At 38.8% G+C, this 23707-nt stretch overlaps 1 protein-coding gene across 2 annotated transcripts; it reads right to left on the bottom strand.

The window, feature by feature from the left end:
• Positions 1 to 8905: 8905 nt before the first annotated feature.
• On the bottom strand, positions 8906 to 16757 carry LOC129548539 (putative olfactory receptor 10D4). 2 transcript variants are annotated; one of them, XM_088832218.1, is made up of 2 exons: positions 15854 to 16757; positions 8906 to 8934 (listed from the first exon to the last, which is right to left on the bottom strand). In XM_088832218.1, the coding sequence occupies exons 1-2, from the start codon at positions 16755 to 16757 to the stop codon at positions 8906 to 8908; spliced, it is 933 nt and encodes a 310-aa protein (XP_088688344.1). The 2 variants fall into 2 exon arrangements, with proteins under 2 accessions (XP_088688344.1, XP_055271028.2); XM_055415053.2 differs by lacking the exon at positions 8906 to 8934 and having other exon boundaries at positions 15822 to 16757.
• Positions 16758 to 23707: the final 6950 nt, after the last annotated feature.

Genomic DNA, 23707 nt, shown 5'->3' with positions numbered 1-23707 from the left:
TCTTTGCGACCCCATGAATCATAGCACACCAGGCCTCCCTGTCCATCACCAACTCCCGGAGTTCACTCAAACTCATGTCCATCGAGTTGGTGATGCCATCCAGCCATCTCATTCTCTGTCGTCCCCATCTCCTCCCACCCCCAATCCCTCCCAGCATCAGAGTCTTTTCCAGTGAGTCAACTCTTCGCATGAGGTGGCCAAAGTTTTGGAGTTTCAGCTTCAGCATCAGTCCTTCCAATGAACACCCAGTATTGATCTCCTTTAGAATGGACTGGTTGGACCTCCTTGAAGTCCAAGGGACTCTCAAGAGTCTTCTCCATCACCACAGTTCAAAAGCATCAATTCTTCGGCCATCAGCTTTTTTCACAGTCCAACTCTCACATCCATACATGACCATGGGAAAAACCATAGCCTTGACTAGACGGACCTTGGTTGGCAAAGTAATGTCTCTGCTTTTTAATATGCTATCTAGGTTGGTCATAACTTTCCTTCCAAGGAGCAAGCGTCTTTTAATTTCCTGGCTATAATCAGCATCTGCAGTGATTTTGGAGCCCCAAAAAATAAAGTCTGACACTTCTTCCACTGTTTCCCCATCTATTTCTCATGAAATGATGGGACTAGATGCCATGATCTTTGTTTTCTGAATGTTGAGCTTCAACCAACCTTTTCACTCTCCTCTTTCACTTTCATCAAGAGGCTTTTGAGTTCCTCTTCACTCTCTGCCATAAGGGTGGTGTCATCTGCATATCTGAGGTTATTGCTATTTCTCCCGGCAACCTTGATTCCAGCTTGTGCTTCTTCCAGCCCAGCGTTCCTCATGATGTACTCTGCATATAAGTTAGATAAGCAGGGTGACAGTATACAACCTTGACATACTCCTTTTCCTATTTGGAACCAGTCTGTTGTTCCATGACCAGTTCTAACTGTTGCTTCCTGACCTGCATACAGGTTTCTCAAGAGGCAGGTCAGGTGGTCTGGGATTCCCATCTCTTTCAGAATGTTCCACAGTTTATTGTGATCCACACAGTCAAAGGCTTTGGCATAGTCAATGAAACAGAAATAGATGTTTTTCTGGAACTCTATTGCTTTCTCCATGATCCAGCGGATGTTGGCAATTTGATCTCTGGTGCCTCTGCCTTTTCTAAAACCTGCTTGAACATCTGGAAGTTCATGGTTCACATATTGCTGAAGCCTGGCTTGGAGAATTTTGAGCATGACCTTACTAGCGTGTGAGATGAGTGCAATTGTGCGGTAGTTTGAGCATTCTTTGGCATTCCCTTTCTTTGGGATTGGAATGAATACTGACCTTTTCCAGTACTGTGGCCACTGCTGAGTTTTCCAAATTTACTGGCATATTGAGTGCAGCACTTTCACAGCATCATCTTTCAGGATTTGAAATAGCTCAACTGGAATTCCATCACCTCCACTAGCTTTGTTCATAGTGATGCTTTCTAAGGCCCACTTGACTTCACATTCCAGGATGTCTGGCTCCAGGTGAGTGATCACGCCATCGTGATTATCTTCATCGTGAAGCTCTTTTTTGTACAGTTCTCCTGTGTATTCTTGCCACCTCTTCTTAATATCTTCTGCTTCTGTTAGGTCCATACCATTTCTGTCCTTTATCGAGCCCATCTTTGCATGAAATGTTCCCTTGATATCTCTAATTTTCTTGAAAAGATCTCTTGCTTTTCCTATTCTGTTGTTTTCCTCTATTTCTTTGCATTGATTGCTGAGGAAGGCTTTCTTATCTCTCCTTGCTATTCTTTGGAACTCTGCATTCAGATGCTTATATCTTTCCTTTTCTCCTTTGCTTTTCGCTTCTCTTCTTTTCACAGCTATTTGTAAGGCCTCCCCAGACAGCCATTTTGCTTTTTTGTATTTCTTTTCCATGCGGATGGTCTTGGTCCCTGTCTCCTGTACAATGTCACGAACCTCCTTCCAGAGTTCATCAGGCAGTCTATCTATCAGATCTAGACCCTTAAATCTATTTCTTACTTCCACTGTATAATCATAAGGGATTTGATTTAGGTCATATCTGAATGGTCTAGTGGTTTTCCGTACTTTCTTCAATTTAAGTCTGAATTTGGCAATAAGGAGTTCATGATCTGAGCCACAGTCAGCTCCTGGTCTTGTTTTTGCTAACTGTATAGAGCTTCTCCATCTTTGGTTGCAAAGAATAAAATCAATCTGATTTTGGTGTTGACCATCTGGTGATGTCCATGTGTAGAGTCTTCTCTTGTGTTGTTGGAAGAGGGTGTTTGCTATGACCTATGCGTTCTCTTGGCAAAACTCTTTTAGCCTTGCCCTGTTTCATTGCGTGCTCCAAGGCCAAATCTGCTTGTTACTCTAGGTGTTTCTTGACATCCTACTTTTACATTCCAGTCCCCTATAATGGAAAGGACATCTTTTTTGGGTGTTAGGTCTAAATGGTTTTGTAAGTCTTCATAGAACCATTCAACTTCGGCTTCTTCAGCATTACTGGTTGGGGCATAGACTTGGATTACTGTAATATTGAATGGTTTGCCTTGGAAACCAACAGAAATCCGTCGTTTTTTAGATTACATCCAAGTACTGCATTTTGGACTCTTTTGTTGACCATGATGGCTACTCCATTTCTTCTAAGGGATTCCTGCCCATAGTAGTAGATATAATGGTCATCTGAGTTAAACTCACCCATTCCAGTCCATTTTAGTAACCGACCCTCATTTTAACATTCACTATTTGACAAGATATCTCACTTTCCTTCGTATTATCTTTTATCTCTGAGGACATTTTAGTGCCTTTAATGTCACTTAAATGAGGTAAATTTTCATTTCTGATCATCTCTCTGGTTATTTGTTCCTGTACAGATTTTGCTACAATGACTCAGTTCTTGGTGATTTGCTCCTGTTGGCCCAATGACTGTCATTAAGAGTGTCTGAGTTTTCACCCTTCCTTCAGTGGAGGCAATCCAGTTTCCACTGAGAAACCCAACTGAGAATCTGTTGACTAGGTGATAAGAAGAGAAAAAAGGGACAATTAAGGGCCTAGAAAGTCTCATCTCAACATTCTTTCACTGGGCTGTGCTCTGCATTCCTCAGGCCACAGCCTACCTTACGCATCATCCCTCTCACTCCCTGTTTTGGTCATCTTCCCAAGAATATTGGCTCCCCAGGTGTTGCAGGAGACATAAGAGATGTAGATTTGATCCCTGGGTCAGGAAGATCCCCTGGAGGAGGAAATGGCAACCGACTCCAATATTCTTGCCTAGGAAACCCCATGGACAGAGGAGCCTGGAGGGCTACAGTCCTTGGGGTCACAAAGAGTCAAACATGACTTAGTGACTGAGCACACACGCCCCAGCATGTACTAGAAGGGGAGGCTTTATCAAATATCCCTTCTCAGTTATTTCCCTGGGAGTTGTCCCTCCTCCCCCCCCACCCCAACCAGTCCAGTGCTTTGTACTTCCTGCTGCTCCTGAGCTGTCTGATCATTTTAACACCTGGAACTCCTGGGCAGGGCTCCCTAGAGGGGCTGTTTCTTGGTGGGTATCCATGAGGAGAGAGGGTGAGTGATGTCACTAGAGGAACTCCAAGGACTTCACAGTTTGATAAGTAGACTTGCAGGAAACCATGAATTCAATACTGAGCTGATCTAGCTTTAAACATTGACACAGGAGAGGAGGTACAACATTCATGGCTAATGCATCCCTAGTGGGAATTCATCAGACAGCCCAGGCACAGGCTTCCAGTCTCCACCACTGCACGGCCACGCTTGTCTGTAAGACATGAAGCAAACTATCACAAAGAAGCTGGGATCCCGTGTCAGTCATGTGGAAACTTCATGGGTGTGTGATTTGCTCTCAATTTTGTTTTCTTTTCATTGTTGTTGGTTTTATGCAGCTGGATCACATTAATTATGTTATACAATAGAGAATCTCAATAACCAGGTTCTGGTTGCTCTGAGAAATATTGCCCAGAACCAACTGATAACAAGGAAAAAAAGTATTTTAAACTATGATCATTTGCCAGATTTTCTCTCTCACAACAGAGTTAGTGTTTTCATAATCAAGCAGAACACTAGTCCTTCCCCCGCACCCCCCGCCCCCATTTTCCCTATAAATTCTGCCTCTTCTTTTTCCATGAAAGTAAGCAACAGGATTAACAATGAGTCATAAAATTTTCGGTTGCCTCATATGGCTGCTTTGAAAATATAAGATTAAACCCCCTGGTACCAGAAGTTAAATTATTTCAATAGTAAAGTCAGTGTGCCTGAAACGCTAGCATTGTTTAAATAAATAAACAAAATTATTGCTTGAATTTTGTTCTTTTTAATAGAAAACATCTGGGTAGAAGATAGTGTAAGATAATTTTCACTGTGTGAACACAAAAGACTACCCTATTATGGCAATTTCCTGTTTTTCTATGTGTAGTTTGGCATTTTTTTTTTAAAAAGAATATTTTTATCTAGAAACTGTCATCTATTTTTACTTCATGAATAGGAATTGAAAAGATTTAGTTGCAAGTAGAATTTCTTCTATAATTTATTGAAAATTGCTGTTTTTAGATAAGGGAAATATCCTTTTTGGTGAATGTTTTTGCAGTGACGAAGTCTCCCTTCCCATGTTTTCTCCATAGAGATAAGAAAAGAATGAAAAAATTGTTTAGGTCAGGGGCAAACCAAATGATTAACAACAGTTAAATTCTGTTACTTACATAATAAACTCTAGTTTTAAGGTGTGATTAATAGCGAATTTCTACCTGTGGGCATAGGATTTAGGAATGCAGTTAAAACATAGTACTAGATTAAAGCACAGGCCCTTGAAAGTGGTTAAAGAAATAATAGTCATGTTTCCTCTAGAAGTTCTGAGTATTCTCATTTATTTTTATGAATTAAGTTTGTTCTTTAAATCTTTTATTTGGAACATTTTTGCTTCTCAGGCTGGAGATCAGGGAGTTTAATGACAGGGTCGCTCAAATTCTGTAGCTGAGTCAAAGAATCAAAGAAGGCTGTGATCCTGGGCTTCTGTTCTTGGCCACAAAGAACTGCAGCCTGCGGGTGAGGTAGGCTGAGAAAGCTCAATGCATGCCTTCTGCTGAGAGAATTTTTTGTGTGACAATACCATTGCAAATGTAAGAATAATGGAAAAAGAAGAGAGAGGAAAAAAGACCAACATTAGGAAAACCTACTCTCTGGGCTTAGTACACATTTGAATAGGTAGTAGGTTAACTTCAGGAATGTTCAGGCAAAGGTAGCCCATCCTTACAACATATGTGGAAAGGACAGGGATGGTGGGGGGGAGAATTAAAAATTTCTGTTTTAGCTCTAAGAGTCAGAATAATGATGGCTGCTTAATGAGTATTATCTCATGTTGCCAGTATCCACAGGAAGGAGGTATTATTCAGAACTGAAGTAGAGGAAACTGCAGCCTAGGAAGTTCAACATGCCCAATGTCACAGGCAACAAAGGAGTATTTTAGGAATTCAACTCAGGTCTATTTCTCACTACTATTGTATGTCCAAAGTGCGCTGCTGAAAGAGGCCCATCAGAAAAAATGCATGTGAGCTAAAGGAGGAGAAATCAACTTTCCCAGGCTGGCCTCATGGAAGAGGCACTATTTGGGAGACATCTGACAGAGGAGCTTAGTAGTGGTTTATCCGACATTCCTGGACCCACAGCACAGCACAGTTTCATATGTAGACCCATGAATAGAAAGGTCTGCAAGAGACAGGCTGGGAAGGGCCTTTTATGATATATCCTTTTGTATTCATCCTGGAAAATCCCATGGACAGAGGAGCCTGGCAGACTATGGTACATGGGGTTGCAAAGAGGTGAACATGACTGAGCATGCACACACACACATACACATACACACATTCATATTGCAGGTGTGGGGATCAGATGCTGTTCTGAAAATGTGATATGAACCATTATAAACAGGGAGATGCCCTTGGCTGCAGTGGTGACTGCGATTCCATTTAGAAGACTATCAGTGTGTGATTGAGGTGTGAAAAAAGGTGTTGGCAATTAGGAAGGAGCGTGGATGATAACTAGGGAAAAATAGATAAATAGAATAGTGGATCTTCATGGATGATCTATTGAGTGGAGTGTGAGGAAAAAAAGGTGTGCTCTTGGTTGCTGATGAGGGCATTTGATTATGTAGCAAAGTCACTACTCAAAAGATGGAAGGGGGAGGGGAGATTGTAATTTCCTTTGTGTAATATCTTAATTGCTTAGAAAGGCTCTGATAATTGATGAAGAATTACCTTGTTTGTCTTGAGCTCTATATAAAGCTTAGCTTGATATGCACTTAGGAAGCATTTATGATGCTTCTTTGTATATATTAGGCTAAAGTTGAGAAGAATTTTAAGTGAAATTACTGAACTATATTTCATAAACCATCAGTTCATCTACAAGCAACTTGGGTTTGTGAAATATCATAACAACTTGAGGATAAAATAATGTAAAAATGTATGTTGAAGAAGCCTCAACAATCACCTTTCTGCCCACTTCCACGTCTCTGCATACTGAAAATTGATGAATAAACTAAGAGTCAAAATAAAATGTTGGTTTTATCACTAATAAAGGTGGAATAAAAATGCAAGAGAATATCCTAATTTTCTCCCTCCAAAACCTTGAAACCAGTGGTATCTTGATTTGCCCTCCCCCACCTGCTGAGGTCTGGGGGAAAGCAGAACACTCAGTTCAGGCAGCTGGTTGCCAGGCAACCCAGGGAGATCTGCCTGCATCATCCAGCAGCCCATCTAACCGGTCTCTCTTCAGCACAAAACATAAATTAATTTAATATCAAGGACACACTGTACTCGCAGCCCAAAATGCCTTCTCTATTCAATTTCTCATCACAGATTGTGTCTACATTTTCAATATAGCTCAACAGGAGAAGCTTTAAAGTAAGCACTCACAATAGTGTGAAAACATGCCAAATAATATACTGCCAACAAAATCAAATTGTATATGAATACTAATTCTGAATATGAATTTTCATATTAAAATTTCATAAAGAATTAAATAAAAATATGAAATATCTTTTCATTGTATGTTAAAGTCCAAATAATTGCAGGTCCAAAATGCTGTTTTTGTTTTCTTTTTTTAAAGTTCTGCATTTTTGAGTTTATTCACAATACTGTGCAAAAAAATCTCCAGAATTTTTCTTCTTGCAAAATCACAACTCTATACCCTTTAAACAACTCCCATGGTCCTTTCCCTGCTAGTACCTGACAACCTCCATTCTACTTCATGTTTTTATGAATTTGGCTACTCTAGATTCTTCCTATAATGGAACCATACAGTATTTGTCCTTTTGTGACTGGTTTATCTCACATAGCATACTGTTTTTGAGATCCATTCATGTCATAGTATGTGTCAGAATTTCATTCCTTTTTAAGGTTAAATCACATTGAATTGTATATGTGTATATAGCATTTTTAAAATTATTTATTTATTTTTAAAATTTATTTATTTTAATTGGAGGCTAATTACTTTACATTATTGTATTGGTTTTGCCATACATTGACATGAATCTGCCCTGGGTGTACATGTATTCCCCATCTTTAACCCCCTCCCACGTCCCTCCACATCCCATCCCTCTGCTTCATCCTAGTACACCGGCCCTGAGCATTCTGTATCATGCATCAAACCTGGACTGGCGATTCATTACACATATGATAATATACATGTTTCAGTGCCATTCTCCCAATCATCCCACCCTTGCCCTCTCTCAGAGTCCAAAAGACTGTTCTATACACCTGTGTCTCTTTTGCTGTCTCGTATACAAGGTTATCGTTATCATCTTTTTAAGTTCCATGTATATGCGTTAGTATCCTGTATTGGTGTTTTTCTTTCTGGCTTACTTCACTCTGTATAATAGGCTTCAGTTTCATCCACCTCGTTAGCACTGATTCAAATGTATTCTTTTTAACTGCTGAATAATACTCCATTGTGTACATGTACCACAGCTTTCTTATCCATCATTATTTCATACCCATCTTATTCTAAGGCTGAGGGGCTTTATTTGGGGTCATGCTTTTTCTTCCATGCCTAATGTCTGGGCTTTCTCCTGATGGAATGGGGTGAAGTTCCTTTAGTACTTCCCAATTTTAATTGCCCTAACATGAAATCTTTTAATTAATTTTGACTTTCCTTAGTGATTTTTTTTTTCAGTATTCAGAAATTTACTATGGTGACCTCAGAGTCTCCAGGTTTTATTTAAAAACAGAAACCATGTTCATTTTATTCACTTCCTAAGTATTATATTCTTTATGACTGCATTGGCTATATATAGCCTGCCAGGCTCCTTTGTCCTTAGGATTTTCCAGGCAAGAATACTGGAGCATGTTGCCATTCCTTCCTCCAGGGGATCTTCCCAACCCAGGGACTGAACTCGCATCTTCTACGTCTCTTGCATTGGCAGGCGAGTTCTTTACCACTGAGCCACCAGAGAAGCCTCAACTATTGTACAGATCTTAACTATTTACATATGATCAGTAAATAAGTGTTGACTTAATAACACATACTCAAGCATATGCTTAACCTATTAAATTCTATTTCTTTTGAGGTTTGTGTTGAAGTACAGTCTTTCTACCTCACCTTACCAACAAGGTACCCAAATAAATAACAGTAAGCCATATCCTCCTCTCTGCACAGGTGCTGCTGTTATTCAGTCACTAAGTCATATCCTACTCTTTGCAACCCCAAGGACTACAGTCCCTGGACTGCACGCCAGGCTCCTCTGTCCTTCACTGTCTCTTGGAGTTTGCTCAAATTCATGTTTGTTGGGTCACTGACACTGTCTAACCATCTCATCCTCTATCTTGATCTAAGTTTGATTGTACAGCACACTCCTCTGTGCCCATCCACTACAAATCTCCCCACTCTGTTAAGGGTTTGCTATTTAATTCTTCCTTGCCTATTTAAGTGAGCTTAAGACAAAGTTATTTCCTATCATGTCCTCACAGGTGACAGTTTAAAGAGAATTATGAAGTTAACATTAATATGTTATTAGGCAAAGCCACCATGTTTAGAAGTCTTCTGGGCCTAGGCCATTTGTCTTCAGGACCTCTGGCTAGTACAGAGTACAGGAAATCTTGTGTTGCAGAAGATGTGAAATCCCAAAACAGCCCAGGTGGTGAAAGAATGTAGATTGAGACTAAGTGGTGCAGGAGATGGAGAAATAAAATTTTGATGTGGTCCCCTAAGAATTCTGGGAAACAGTTCCTTTCTAATTCTGCTGCATCTCGTTCAAGAATGTACTCATAGGAGACTCCGTGGACTGCAGAGTCTGAGAGCAATGGTTGAGGACTTTTCAGAGGTCTGAGTTTACTGTGTCCTCTGTCTTGTAATCATACTGTGTACTTGTGTAGTACTGAGATTGATGACATATTTCTGCCCCAGCCTGAAGTTGTTGGTAACACATATATACACAGGGACGGTCTAGTCTTATGTTCTAATGCCCACCTGTCTGGGTCTGAAGGGCATCAGTAATGTTTCCACAGGTAAACTTATCCATTCCCATAATATCATAAACAACCCTGTGTTCAATGGTGAAATTTAGGTCCAAAAACCTTGTGCTTTCTGTCTTGAAAAATGTTGTTATTGTCTCTGTAATATGTCTATCCTGATGTTCCACTTTTCTTCTATAGCCTTATAATAAATACATCCTGTTATTTGGAGTACTGGTGTCTTTGTCTGTTGATTCATATCTAGTGAATGCTAGAGTGCAGCTAGCTGAGATCAAGCAACTAGCTGAGCAAAAATAAGTTGTATTTTTAAATTTGTTTTTAATTGGAGGGTAATTGCCTTACAATGTTGTGTTGGTTTCTGCCATACAACAAGGTGAATCAGCCATAGGGATACATATTTCACCTCCATCTTCTACCTCCCTCCCACTTCCACCGTATCCCACCTCCCAGGGTGTCACATAGCACTGAGCTGAGCTCCCTGTGTTACACAGCAAGAAGTTATTTATTTATTTTTATTTGTTGCGTAATTCAGCAAGGATTTCATGGCAAGAATAAAATGCCTTTTTTTTTGGTCCCATTATCATCTTCTGTTTGCATTTTTTCCTCTACCCATACTCCCATTTCCCCAACCAGAAGTTATGAGGCAGCTCTACAGAGACCCAGAATTAGTATCTCAGAGTTGGAAGGGAACTTAGACGTGATCTAGTTCAGGTTTGCTATCTTTTGCATTTCCTCGACTAAAAAGCAGTTCTCCTTCCTAATAAGATAAGATCTTAGTATGGTTATCTTACCCCATGTGATTCCAGCTAACAGCCTTTGTCACATTCTCAACAAGATAGGATCATATATTTTATTCAGTTTGTTAGTGTGACATTTTAATATAAATGTCATTTTATATACATTTAAATATAAATTTTATATTAAAAAAGAGAAAGGAAAGCTCTCCCTTACAGTACAAAGCCAGTTGGTAATTATAGCAAGAATGATTAAATTAGAAAAACATTATTTGGCAACCACCATAATAATCAATTCTGACAGGAATCATCCATGGAGGTTACAACTATCAGTTTAAACTTTGAGGAATAGCAGGATATTTACATAATCACAAAGTACCCCTCTTCCCCACAAAAATCACAATCAATTCTGAAAGTAAAATTATAACTTTATTCTTGAGTAATCTGGCAGAAATGATTGTCATTTCTCGCTACTAAAGGGACAAATGTATAGTAAATACCTCCTGATATGATATACTAAGAAGAACAAAACATCATTTCTGAGCTTGTCCCGCCCAAAATACATAACCTGAATCTAATCAGAAGGAAATATCAGACAAACTCAAATTAATGGATATTTCACAAAATCCTCAGACTAAAATCTTCATAAACTTTACTGTCCTAGAATACAAAGCATGACTTAGGAAACATAGTAGATGAACAGAAACTGAACAGAAATGACTTTATGCAATGCATGATCCTGGACATGTTTTTTCTTGCTATAAATGATATTATTGGAATAATTACTAAAACCTAAAGTAAGGCTGCAGATTAGGTAATAGTATTGTATCAATGTTAACTTCTTAGTTTTAATAACTTTATTGTAGTTATATAAGAAGTTTCCTTATTTTCAGAAAAATGCACTCTAAGTAAGGAGTGTAAGGAAAAGGGGAATTATGTCTGCAACTCATCATGGCAACAATTTATTCTGATTTAGAAAAACAAATGTGTGTGTTTGTGTGCATGTATATGGGGAGAGAGAGAGATGAAGAATTGTAATAAACATAATGATAGCATTTTTGGAATCTGAATAAAGGGTATACATGGATTTTTTTGTACTACTTTTGTAACTCTTTTGGAAGTTTCAAATTATCTCTAAATTTATAAAGTCTGTTTGATGAAGCTTTAGAAATGTATCAAGAGAATGTAAAATCTAGACATTATTTTTTCGTATATATTTTTTATGCTTGAAAGCTTTTATATGTTTTGTGTCAGAAGCAGTAAAATTTCTGAATCAGAGGTGACCTCTTACAATAAAATACTGAATTTTTTTCTATTTAGTGTTTTTATTGCTATGATGACTTGTCTGGAAATTAATGAAAGTTCTGTAGCATCAAGATCACCCATAAATTCCTCAGTGGGAATTTATAAGTTTGTGCAACAGGAAAAGAACTGATCTTTAAATCAGAAGACCAGGATTCTATTTTTGGTTCTGCCATTAACTAAGGAAATTTCTGTATCCAGGCTCTTAGACTGTGAACCTGGCCCTTCAATGGAAGGTGAAGAATTTGGAAGTAAGTAGAAAGACATGAATAGTTAAAATTCATTTTAAAATATACACTAGAGGAAAACTGTTAGGATAAAATACAAAGAAATTTTCTAAACCATTGTAACTTTTCAAATGTTTATAATTTTTTAGTATCATCATGTGTCACTTTGTAGTGACAAGTAGTAAAATACTTAAAACAAAAAAGTGTGCATGTGTTTAAAGAACAGAAGAGTGGAGGCTGTAAAACATAAACCTGTTTCAGCATCTGCCCATCTGTGGGAAATCAGGAAAGAAAATATGGGTATTTATGTTTAGGGAAATGCAAACCAATTAGTATAAATCCTTGGAGTCTAGAGGAAGAATGAAATGAATGGGATGGCTATGAATGCAGCTGACAACATCAAGGCGAGGCTTAAAGAACAGAAGTGATTACAGTAGATGCCCATTATCCCGGGGTATATGTTCTAAGACCCCCAGTGGGTGCCTGGAACTGCAAACAGTATCAAACCTGAATCTGGTGGCTCAGAGTGTAAAGAATCTGCCTCCAATGCAGACGACCCCGTTTTGATCCCTGGGTTGGGAAGATCCCCTGGAGAAGGAAATGACAATCCACTCCAGTGCTCTTGCCTGGGAAATCCTGTGGACAGAGGACCCTGGCGGGCTACAGCCCACAAGGGTCACAAAGAATTGGACACACTAACACTAACACTTTACATATGTTTTTTCCTATACATACACTAACTCTTTATATATGTTTTTTCCTATACATACAAACCTATGATAAAGTTTAACTTACAAACTGGGCACAGCAACAGATCAGCAATAACTAATAATAAAATAGAACAATAATAACAATATGCTTTAACAAACGTTACATGAATGTGGTCTTCCTCCCACTCGTGAAATATTTTACGGCACAATTTAATGCCTTTTCCATCCTAATTAAACACTTATCACACACTATGGTCATAGCTTTTGTAGTTTGAGGTGTGGCAACAAAACTAGTACAAATTTCTTTTTCTTTCTTCACAATTTCTTGGGTATACGATTCATTATTAGTATTATAGATCACAGAAACCTCAATACAGAACTGAATTTTTTCTTTCTTAAGTTGAGAACTTTAACTTTATCACTTAAAGGAAACACTTTATGGCTTCATGATGGCTTATCTGTATTGGCAACATCACTTCTCTTGAGCTTTGGGTCCTTACTGAGTAAAAGAAAGTTTTCTTGAACATAAACACTGTATTCCTGAGACAGTGATTCATGTACGTGGCCAGACAGAGCTCAAGATTTCATCATACTGCTCAGAAAGGCTGGCTGTTTAAAACTTAGGAATGATCTGTTTCTGGAATTTTTCATTTAATAGTGTCACCAAGGTTGACCTGTGGGTGACTGAAACCACAGAACTGAAACCACTGAAAATGAAACTGCAGATAAGGGCAGAACTCCTGTAGTTCTTTCCCAATTAAGAGAACATTGAAAAAAACAACCTTGCTATAATGGAAGATACTGAGTTTTTGGTGTTTATATGAAAGCAATGAGTGAAAATCCAACCATTATTTATGTTTTATCCTGCCTGTTGAAAAACCTGTATGCAGGTCAGGAAGCAAAAGTTAGAACTGGACATGGAACAACAGCCTGGTTCCAAATAGGAAAAGGAGTACGTCAAGGTTGTATCTTGTCACCCTGTTTATTTAACTTCTATGCAGAGTACATCATGAGGAACACTGGGCTGGAAGAAGCACAAGCTGGAATCAAGATTGCCAGGAGAAATATCAATAACCTCAGATATGCAGATGACACCACCCTTATGGCAGAAAGGGAAGAAGAACTAAAGAGCCTGTTGATGAATGTGGAAGAGGAGAGTGAAAAAGTTGGCTTAAAGCTCAACATTCAGAAAATTAAGATCATGGTATTTGGTCCCATCACTTCATGGGAGATAGATGGGCAAACAGTGGAAACAGTGTCAGACTTTATTATTTTGGGCTCCAAAATGCAGCCATGAAATTAAAAGACGCTTACTCCTTGGAAGGAAAGTTATGACCAACCTAGATAGCATATTAAAAAGCAGAGACATTACTTTGCCAATCAAGGTCCGTCTAGTCAAGGCTATGGTTTTTCCCGTGGTCACGTATGGATGTGAGAGTTGGACTGTGAAGAAGGCTGAGCACCGAAGAATTGATGCTTTTGAACTGTGGTGTTGGAGAAGACTCTTGAGAGTCCCTTGTACTGCAGGGAGATCCAACCAGTCTATTCTAAAGGAGATCAGTCCTGGGTGTTCATTGGAAGGACTGATGCTAAAGCTGAAACTCCAATACTTTGGCCACCTCATGCGACGAGTTAACTCACTAGAAAAGACTCTGATGCTGGGAGGGATTGGGGGCAGGAGGAGAAGGGGACGACAGAGAATGAGATGGCTGGATGGCATCACTGACTCGATGGGCATGAGTCTGAGTGAACTCCAGGAGGTGGTGATAGACAGGGAGGCCTGGCGTGCTGTGATTCATGGGGTCGCAAAGAGTCGGACATGACTGAGCGACTGAACTGAACTCAACTGAACTGAACTGAATGAGTGAAAATATGACCATTATTTACATTTTATCCTTTAACTCTTGATATGTTTAATATTTCAATTCAATTGTTGCTAACCTGGAAACACCTTCCATGTAATTAAGGTTACTTGGTTATTGTCCTCTGGATTTCTAGCCAGAAATGTCTAGTGACTCTGAAATTGCTTGTCAGGTGCAATTACAGTATCTCACATTAGAGATTCTTTCACAACAAATTCAGAGCACTGGTGACTGGTGTCTCCTGCCATGGGAGCCCATTTAATATTTTCTAACAGCTCACTCCACGTTCATGGTGATGCTTATAGTTTCTACTTGGAGAACTTATTTTCAATCATTTGCATTGATAGATAGGAATTGAAGTCCAGAGAAGGAAGAAAATAATAAATCCATTATGAAATATACTACTTGACTTCTGAAATACAGCTTTATTAATATCATTATTATTATTTGTTTTAGTGCATTATTTATTCTCTGGTTCTTACTGAAAGGACTTAAGGTGACTCACAAGAAAAGTCATAAACATCTGGTAAGTAAAAGATAAAAGGAAACAAAATAAAAACAGCAAAAGAAGAATGAGACTATAAAATTTAACACAGTTTCTATAATAAATTTACCTATTTTTTTCCTTAGCATTAGGAAACCTAGAGATTAGCAGAATCAAAATAAGTTATATAGACCTTATTATTTTCAATGGAAAGGCAAGTTTATTGCTGCTGCTGCTGAGTCAATTGCTACCTGAATTTAGATGAAAATTCTAACCAGCTTGCTTTTTATAACAGACAAATCAACCAATGTTGTTGTTTTAGAAAAACATGTAGTACCACATTTAAATTTGACTGTTTTTGTTTGTCTTACTATCTTTTTGTTTCCTTTTTTCTTTACAAAACTAAAGCTGATTTTTGTAGCGGCTAATGAGACATCATTCAAGTTCACAGCCTTCCAGTCATCTTATAATACAAGAATATCTGGATCTGAAAGGAATGTGTACACAAGGAAAATATTAAAATCAAACCAGACTACACATGAGATAGATCTTACCTTAAATATTACTCAAGTTAGAGTTTTGGTGTTGAGTGGAAGTAAATTGGAGGTTATACTATAGAGAAAGGATATTGAGTTCTGATACTCTGTATTAAGCTGGGCTTGATTGAATTTTTTTTCCATTCTCCCTTCCCTTTAGATATATATGGAAATACTTTTAACTGAGATTATGAGAAAGAAAATATGTTCTCTGACCTCTTTCAAAGATTTAACGAGGGAGGAAATGTTTGGGGAAGGATGGCAGTTCTGGCAGTGAATTCAGGCAGCCCAAGAATAAGATCGACGTCAGTAGTTACTCTAGTAATTATATTTCATTATAAACACAGGAAAAACACAGGAAAGGAGACATGGCTTTTAAAACTTGGTGAGGTTAAGTGGTAGATCCATTCAGAGTACATTTGATTTCAACATGCCTTGGAAGCTGCAGAAGAGAATCAGTCCTGAGAAATGGAGACTCAAACTTTGTCCAGCAAAGCTTGAGCTTTTTTCAGTTTTTCTTCAGAGCAAAGCCTCTCCTAGGAAATGCATTCCTCAGAGCTGATTTAACATCCTGATTTCTCAGGCTGTAGATCAATGGGTTCAGCATGGGGGTTACATGATTATTCAATATCTGGATTATAGCACCAAGCAAGGCACTGGGATTGGGCTGTAGATAGATGATGATGACTGGCCCATAAGCACAGAGAATTGCAGTCATGTGTGCACTGCAGGTGGAGAATGCTCGCTGCCTGCCCTCTGCTGAGCGAATTTTTGATATGGCAATCCCAATGCGGGTGTAGGAAACAAGAATGAGAAAAAAGCAAATGAGAGACAAAAGACCAACATTTGTAAAACCTACCCTCTGGGCTAGAGATGTATCCCCACAGGCTAGAGGTAAGATGGCAGGTATGTCACAGAAGTAGTAGTTCACCTTGTTAGAGCCACAGTAGGACAGCTGGAAAGTGAGGGACGTTAGGATAATGGCGTGGATACAGCCGCCCATCCAGGTCCCTGTGGCCAAGATGGGGCAGACTCTGTGATTCATTATGACCATGTATCTCAGAGGAAAACATATGGCAACAAAGCGGTCATAGGCCATCACTGTGTATAGCAAACACTCAGTACATCCCAGGAAGTGGTAGAAGAAGAGCTGGGTAGCACAACCCTGAAAAGAGATACCTTGACTCAGCCCTGAAAGGTATGACAGCATCTTGGGAGCAGTTGTTGATGAGAAACCCAGGTCAAATATGGAGAGGTTCGCCAAGAAAAAGTACATGGGGGTATGAAGCCGAGAGGAAGAGATGATAGCCGTAAAGATGAGCACATTTCCCAAGACAGTGCACAAATATAATGATGAGAACAGAGCAAAAAGCACAGTCTCTAGGCCCTCTGTCTCAGGGATTCCCAGCAGGATGTATTCAGTCACCACTGTGTGATTTCTCATGTTTATGGAAGGATCAACTCTTGGGCATCTGTGAAAAGAAATCTGTGGTTAAAGTGAATATGTATGTGAATTGGCTGTGTTTAAGACGATGAAATGGAAAAGGAGCAAATAATCTCATTGTAAACAGACTAGTGCTTCCCTTTAGAATTGCCTTGATTGGCCCGCTTCTCTCCAAGCTGGATCTCTCTTTGCAGTGCAGTTTCTACTTGCAGTGTCACCGAGAAATCCTTACATGACACCTCTCCTATCTTCCATGCTTCATATACACTGTTAAATTGTATTAATTTTGAATGCTGCTTTGTGATTCTAAAAGGACAAATTTAAAGATGCAAGAAAGTCCTATCCAAGTTTTAAATATTCACCTGAAACAATTAGGTTCCTTTAAATGTCCAAAATCTTTTATGATCATATAAGTCACATATGGGCTTCCCTGGAGGCTCAGATGGTAAAGAATCTGCCTGTAATGCAGGTTTGATCCCTGGGTAAGGAAGATCCTCTGGGGAAGGGAATGGCTATCCATTCCTGTATTCCTACCTGGAGAATTTCATGGATAGAGGCACCTGGTGGTCTACAGTCTGTGGGGTCACAAAGAGTCAAACAGGGCTGAACAACTAACACTTTTAGGGGCTTCCCGGGTGACACTAGTAAAGAACCCACCTGCCAATGCAGGAGACAGAAGAGACCTGGGTTTTATTCCTGGGTTGGGAAGATCTCCTGGAGGAGGACATGTGAGCCCACTTCAGTATTCTCTCCTGGAGAATTCTATGGACAGAGGAGCCTGCTGGGCTACAGTCCAGAGGGTCTCAAGAGTTAGACGCGACTGAGGTGATTAGCATGCATGCATACAAACCACACATACAAAAGACAGACTCTTTCCCACATTATCTCCCTGGGTATGAGGGTCAACAATGAGAAACCAGACAGAAGAGGGGTCTTAAACAGCCCTTTAAGAAAAGAAAATTACATTAACAGGACGCATATGGTCTGGATTTTAGCACACATCAGTAACCAATAGCCTTCATTTCAATCTCCAAAACCTGTAATAGTCTAACCAGATCCAGGCTAAAAAGCATTCTACTTTTATAACAGTAGAAAACACAGGGGTAGGTATAGTAGAGACTCCTTTCCAATTTCCACCTTTTGAACATTTCTCATGTCTTTTTCAACTTCTTTTAACTTTTTCAGCACAGTAAGCTCTTTAAATCATATATTAACCCATGAATTCTACTGCCTAAGACCCTATCTAGCTCTAGCTCTATCTTTATTATTTTATTTTGATGGTTATGACAGGAGGGGGAAGGTGAGAGACAAATTTTTTTTAAATGAAGGAAAAATCTGGGCACTTACAAGGCAAACAGAACATAATTGGCTGGTGCTATTGAACTGAATGTTACTTTGCTTTCCTTCTCTGAAAGAAGGAAGTAACCCTGTCCTGCGAAATTCCCATCAACTTGCAGTCTGCTGGTAGATCTTCAGAATTCTCTTTTTCAATCACTTTCAAATAGAATGTCAAAATCTGAGTGTGCTTTTCTCTTTTAGAGTAATTTCTCTCTTACTCTAGAAACTGAAATAATTCCCAAATACGGGAGATAGTAAGTAGCCTTGGTTTTCCTTTGGGTATTAATCCCCCAAGTCAGGGTCCTTATTAAGCAAAGGAGAAATTAACTGCTTGGTATAATTAGACCTTACCAACGAGACCTAGAGAGAAAGAGAGAGGAGGAAACTGATTAAAGAGGGAATCTTTTATGGATTCCTTATAAAATTCACGCCAGTGAATAATCATTTAAAACTTCGTTTGGCACATATATCACATTTATAGGTACATTGATATATTTACTGCTTTTTCATGTGTATGTGTTGTTTTGATCAATAAATTATTTTACTATTTGTGGTAATAGGATTGATTTATTACAAGCAACAGTAACTGGGTTAGCTCAGAAAATTAAAGAAATTGGTGGAGAACTAGGCTCATGGAAGGCTAGGAATTAGGGCAGCTCCTCAACAATAAGAACTTGTGGTGCATCCTCTGGGCCCCGCCAGCAGGTGATTCAGACTCAACTGCCCATTACTTCTGGGAGCCTCAGATTCAAATCTGATTTTCATGCCCGCCTCTGTGGCCAGGGTACTGGGTACAGTGGAACAGAAATGGGCAGTCCTCCAAAGGGTAGTGAAAATAAAAGCCTAAGCTAGGAGAAAAAGGAGGAAGATCATGCTAAGAGGTGAAAAAAATTTTAAGCTATAATTTGAAGTATGTGTTTTACTGTACTTAAGTAGTTACGTTATTCTAAGTACATCTGGAATTTCTATTTAAAAAGTAAACAATATTTTTATTGCACATCTAACTGATGCTGAAGGATGTTAAAGTTAATGATTCTACCATCCTATTTATCTCCTATTATCTTTAACACTTTGAAACATGGTGATCGACTTGAAAAAACTGTACAGGCTGTCCAAATAAAAAAGATGGTAACAATGCCTTTGACTAGGAAGTAAACACCATTAAATTGACCTTGATGTGTAACGGTGTATTCAGGGTTAGGATTAGAGTCAGGAGAGGGCTTCCCTAGTGGCTCAGATGGTAAAGAAACTGCCTGCAATGCAGGAGACCTGGGTTCAATCCCTGGGTCGGGAAGATCTGGAGAAGGGTATGGCTACCCACTCCAGTATTCTTGCCTGGAGAATTCAATGGACAGAAGAGCGTCAAGCAGACTAGAGTCATGGGGTCGCAAAGAGTCGGACTTGATTGAGCGACTTTCACTTTCACTAGAGTGAGGACGTCTAGGAAGGAAAAATAAATAGAAAATGGAAAAGGCATTGAATAACTGGAGAGAATAAAAGGAAGTATAAAAAGGAGGGGTGCTTGGAGGGTTTAAAGCAGGAATAAGAGATAATATGGGAACATTCTCATATATCAGAGATGATGAAAGGAAAAAAAGCTGAGGTAAGATGTTTTGGTGTGTTTATGTAAAAGGTCAAATATATATTTTAAGAATTTCAGCAAAATTGCTATATTGAGTATAGCTGCATGATGATTTGAGATGGAATCCTTATCCTATCCACAAAAAAACTGTAATTTACAGAAATTTATGTAACATCCCTAAGACATGTTTTACCTCTGTAATATGATCTAGCACTTTTCATAGATAAACTAGGTAATACTTGTGAAGAAATTGAATTATACGGTGTCTGGTAATGAGTTAGGACACAAATGATAACTCCAGGAAGACCCCTTGAAGCCTACCTTATGCTAGATTTCTGACTCTTCTCTGGCTACACCAGACTGAAGTATTCAACGATTTAACAGTGATTTCAGTGGGTTCAAGAGTAGATGAAGTTATAAGAAAAAGGCGTGAACTAGAAAACTAAAAAATCCCAGCATATGTGAGAACCAGATAAGGAGGCTAATTTTTATTTATTTTTGAAAAAGTTTTTATTTTATATTGGTGTATAGTTGATTAACAGTGTTGTGATAGTTTTCGGGTGAACAGCAAAGGGACTCATCCATACATATACATGTTTTCATTCTTCCCCAAACTTTTGTCCTGTTCAGGCTGTCACATGACATTGAGTAGAGTTCCCTGTGCTATATAGTAGATTATCCATTTTAAGTATAACAATGTATACTTGTCCTTCCCAAAGGAGCTTCAATTGTAAATGGTGTAAAAGCAATATAAAGCATAAAATTTACCATCTTAACCATTTTAAGTATTCAGTTCAGTAGTGTTATATATATTCATTCTACAGTGCAACCAAACTTCAGAACTTTTTCATCTTGCAAAAGGAAATTGTATATGTTAAACAACAATCTATCTTCCTCTTCCCCAGCCCCCGGGAATCACCTTCCTACCTTCTTATCTGTCATCTAACTACTCTAAACGCCCAGTATAGCTGGAATCCTACAGTATCTGTCTTTTTGTAGCTGCTTATTTAAGTTAGCATAATCTCCTCAAGGTTCATCCATCTGTGTCAATTTCCTTCCTTTTTAAAGTGGGAATAAAATTCCATGTATGTATATACCACAGTTTGACTATCCATTTATCGTTAATGAACATGAATAGCTTTCACCTCCTACCTATCTATTGTGAACAATGCTGCTTTGAATATGCTATAAATACGAATATTCAGGGCCCTTTTGGATCTATACTCAAAAGTATAGTTGGTGAATCATTGGGTAATCTTATTTTTAAATTTATTGAGGAATCTCCACACACTTTTCCATAGTGGCTGTACCATTTTATAGTTTCCACCAACAGTGCACAATAGTTCCAAATTCTCCACATTTCCACCCCCCTCCTTTATTTTTTCAGTAAAAGCCATTTTAATGGCTGTGAGTGACATCTTCTTGTGAATTTGATTTGCATTTACCTAGTGGTAGTGATTTTAAACATCTTTTTATATGCTTGTTGTCTTCTTTGTAGAATGTCTTTTAAATCCCTTCAGTTCAGTTCAGTCGCTCAGTTGTGTCTGACTCTTTGTGACCCCATGAATCACAGCACGCCAGGCCTCCCTGTCCATCACCAACTCTCGGAGTTCACTCAAACTCATGTCCATCGAGTCGGTATTGCCATCCAGCCATCTCATTCTCTGTCGTCCCCGTCTCCTGCCGCCCCCAATCCCTCCCAGCAGCAGAGTCTTTTCCAGTGAGTCAACTCTTCGCATGAGGTGGCCAAAGTATTGCAGTTTCAGCTTTAGCTCAGCCCTTCCAATGAACACCTAGGATTGATCTCCTTTAGAATGGACTGGTTGGATCTCCTTGCAGTCCAAGGGACTCTCAAGAGTCTTCTCCCAGCACCACAGTCCAAAAGCATCAATTCTTTGGTGATCAGCTTTCTTCACAGTCCAACTCTCACATCCATACATGACCATGGGAAAAACCATAGCCTTGACTAGACGGACCTTTGTTGGCAAAGTAATGTCTCTGCTTTTTAATATGCTATCTAGGTTGGTCATAACTTTCCTTCCAAGCAGTAAGCGTCTTTTAATTTCATGGCTGCAATCAGCATCCGCAGTGATTTTTGAGCCCCCCCAAAAAAGTCTGACACTGTTTCCACTGTTTCCCCATCTATTTGCCATGAAGTGATGGGACCAGATGCCATGATCTTTGTTTTCTGAATGTTGAGCTTCAAGCCAACCTTTTCACTCTCTGCTTTCACTTTCCTCAAGAGGCTTTTTAGTTCCTCTTCACTTTCTGCCATAAGGGTGGTGTCATCCTCATATCTGAGGTTATTGATATTTCTCCCAGCAATCTTGATTCCAGCTTGTGCTTCTTCCAACCCAGCGTTCCTCGTGATGTACTCTGCATAGAAGTTAAATAAGCAGGGTGACAACATACAACCTTGACGTACTCCTTTTCCTATTTGGAACCAGTCTGTTGTTCCATGTACAGTTCTGACTGTTGCTTCCTGACCTGCATACAGGTTCCTTTACACCCTTTTAAATCAAGTTACTTGTTTTTTAAAATTTTTAATTGAAGGATAATTGCTTTACAGCATTGTATTGGTTTCTACCATACATCAACATGAATCAACCATAGGTATACATATGTTCTTTCCCTCTTGAGGCTCCTTCCCATCCCACTCCCCATCCTGTCCTGTAGGTTGTCACAGAGCACCTTTCTGAGCTCCCTGCATCATACAGCAAATTCCCACTACCTATCTATTTTACACATGATAATGTATATGTTTCCATGCTATTCTCTCCATTTGTCCCACCACTCATTCCCTGCCTCTGTGTCAACGAGTCTGTTCTCTATGTCTGCGTCTCCATTGCTGTCCTGCAAATAGGTTCGTCAGTACCAGCTTTCTAGATTCCATATATATGCATTAATATATGACATGTGTTTTTCTTTTTCTGAGTGACTTCACTCTATATAATAGGCTCTAGGTTCATCCACCTCATTAGAACTGGCTCAGATGCACTCTTTTTATGGTTGAGTAATATTCTGTTGTATATATGTAACACAGCTTCTTTATCCATTCATCTGTTGATGGACATAAAGACTGCTTCCATGTGCTATTGTAAATTGTGCTGCAATGAATATTTCAGAACTTGTGTCTTTTTTCAATTATGGTTTCCACAGGGAATATGCCCAGTAGTGGAACTGTTGGATCATATGGTAGTTTTATTCATAATTTTAAAGGAATCTCCATACTGCCCTATAGAGTGTCTATATCAGTTTGCATTCCCACCAACAGTACAAGAGGGTTCCCTTTACTCCACACTCTTTCAAGCCTTCACTGCTTCAGATCTTTTGATGGTGGCCATTCTGACGGGTGTATGATATCTCATTATAGTTTTGATTTGCATTTCTCTAATAATGAGTGATGTTGAGAATCTTTTCATGTGTTTATTAGCCACCTGTATGTTTTCTTTGGAAAAATGTCTGTTGAGGTCTTCTGCCCACTTTTTGGAATCAAGTTCTTTGTTTTTGTTGTTGTGTTGTTGATGGAGTGAGATTTTAAGAACTGGTGTTTGCTTGTGTGTGGAGCACACATGTTTTAAGTAAAATTTTTTTGTGTGCTATATCAGGAGATATTTAAACTGATTTAATTGTTTTGCAGTGCCAGTCATCACAACACTGATTTGAGAATTGAGAAAAGTGGTTAGAGTTCATTCAGATTTGGTTTTCACATTTCCTCAACTTTAAGAGGATATGTATTTATTTCAGTGTATGTGGTTGTTCTGTTTTCCAGTTATTGAAATTATGTTTCTGTTTATAGTAAATAAATATTCAATCACATCAAATTTAAAAGGTTAAGTGGTACCCATTCATTCACTTAATAAACTCATGCATAGTGCTTACTAGAACAGTGAGCCATGTCCTGTGGATTCAACAGTGAATACGACAAATGTGAGGAAACATTTTCTATGATCTATTTATTCATTTAAAAGGGAGCGGAGTTTGGAAGAGAATGATACATGTATATGAATGGCTGAGTCCCTTTGATGTT

This window comes from Moschus berezovskii, chromosome 25 (genome assembly GCF_049115385.1).
Source record: "Moschus berezovskii isolate FMDL1 chromosome 25, NW_MosBer_1.0, whole genome shotgun sequence".
In the NCBI taxonomy this organism is placed as follows: domain Eukaryota; kingdom Metazoa; phylum Chordata; class Mammalia; order Artiodactyla; family Moschidae; genus Moschus; species Moschus berezovskii.
This window is presented reverse-complemented; position numbering and strand designations above follow the sequence as displayed.

What these genes read in the sequence shown, in the direction of transcription:
- LOC129548539 (XM_055415053.2), bottom strand. Translation starts at nt 16,757, where the DNA reads ATGAGAAATCACACAGTGGTGACTGAATACATCCTGCTGGGAATCCCT.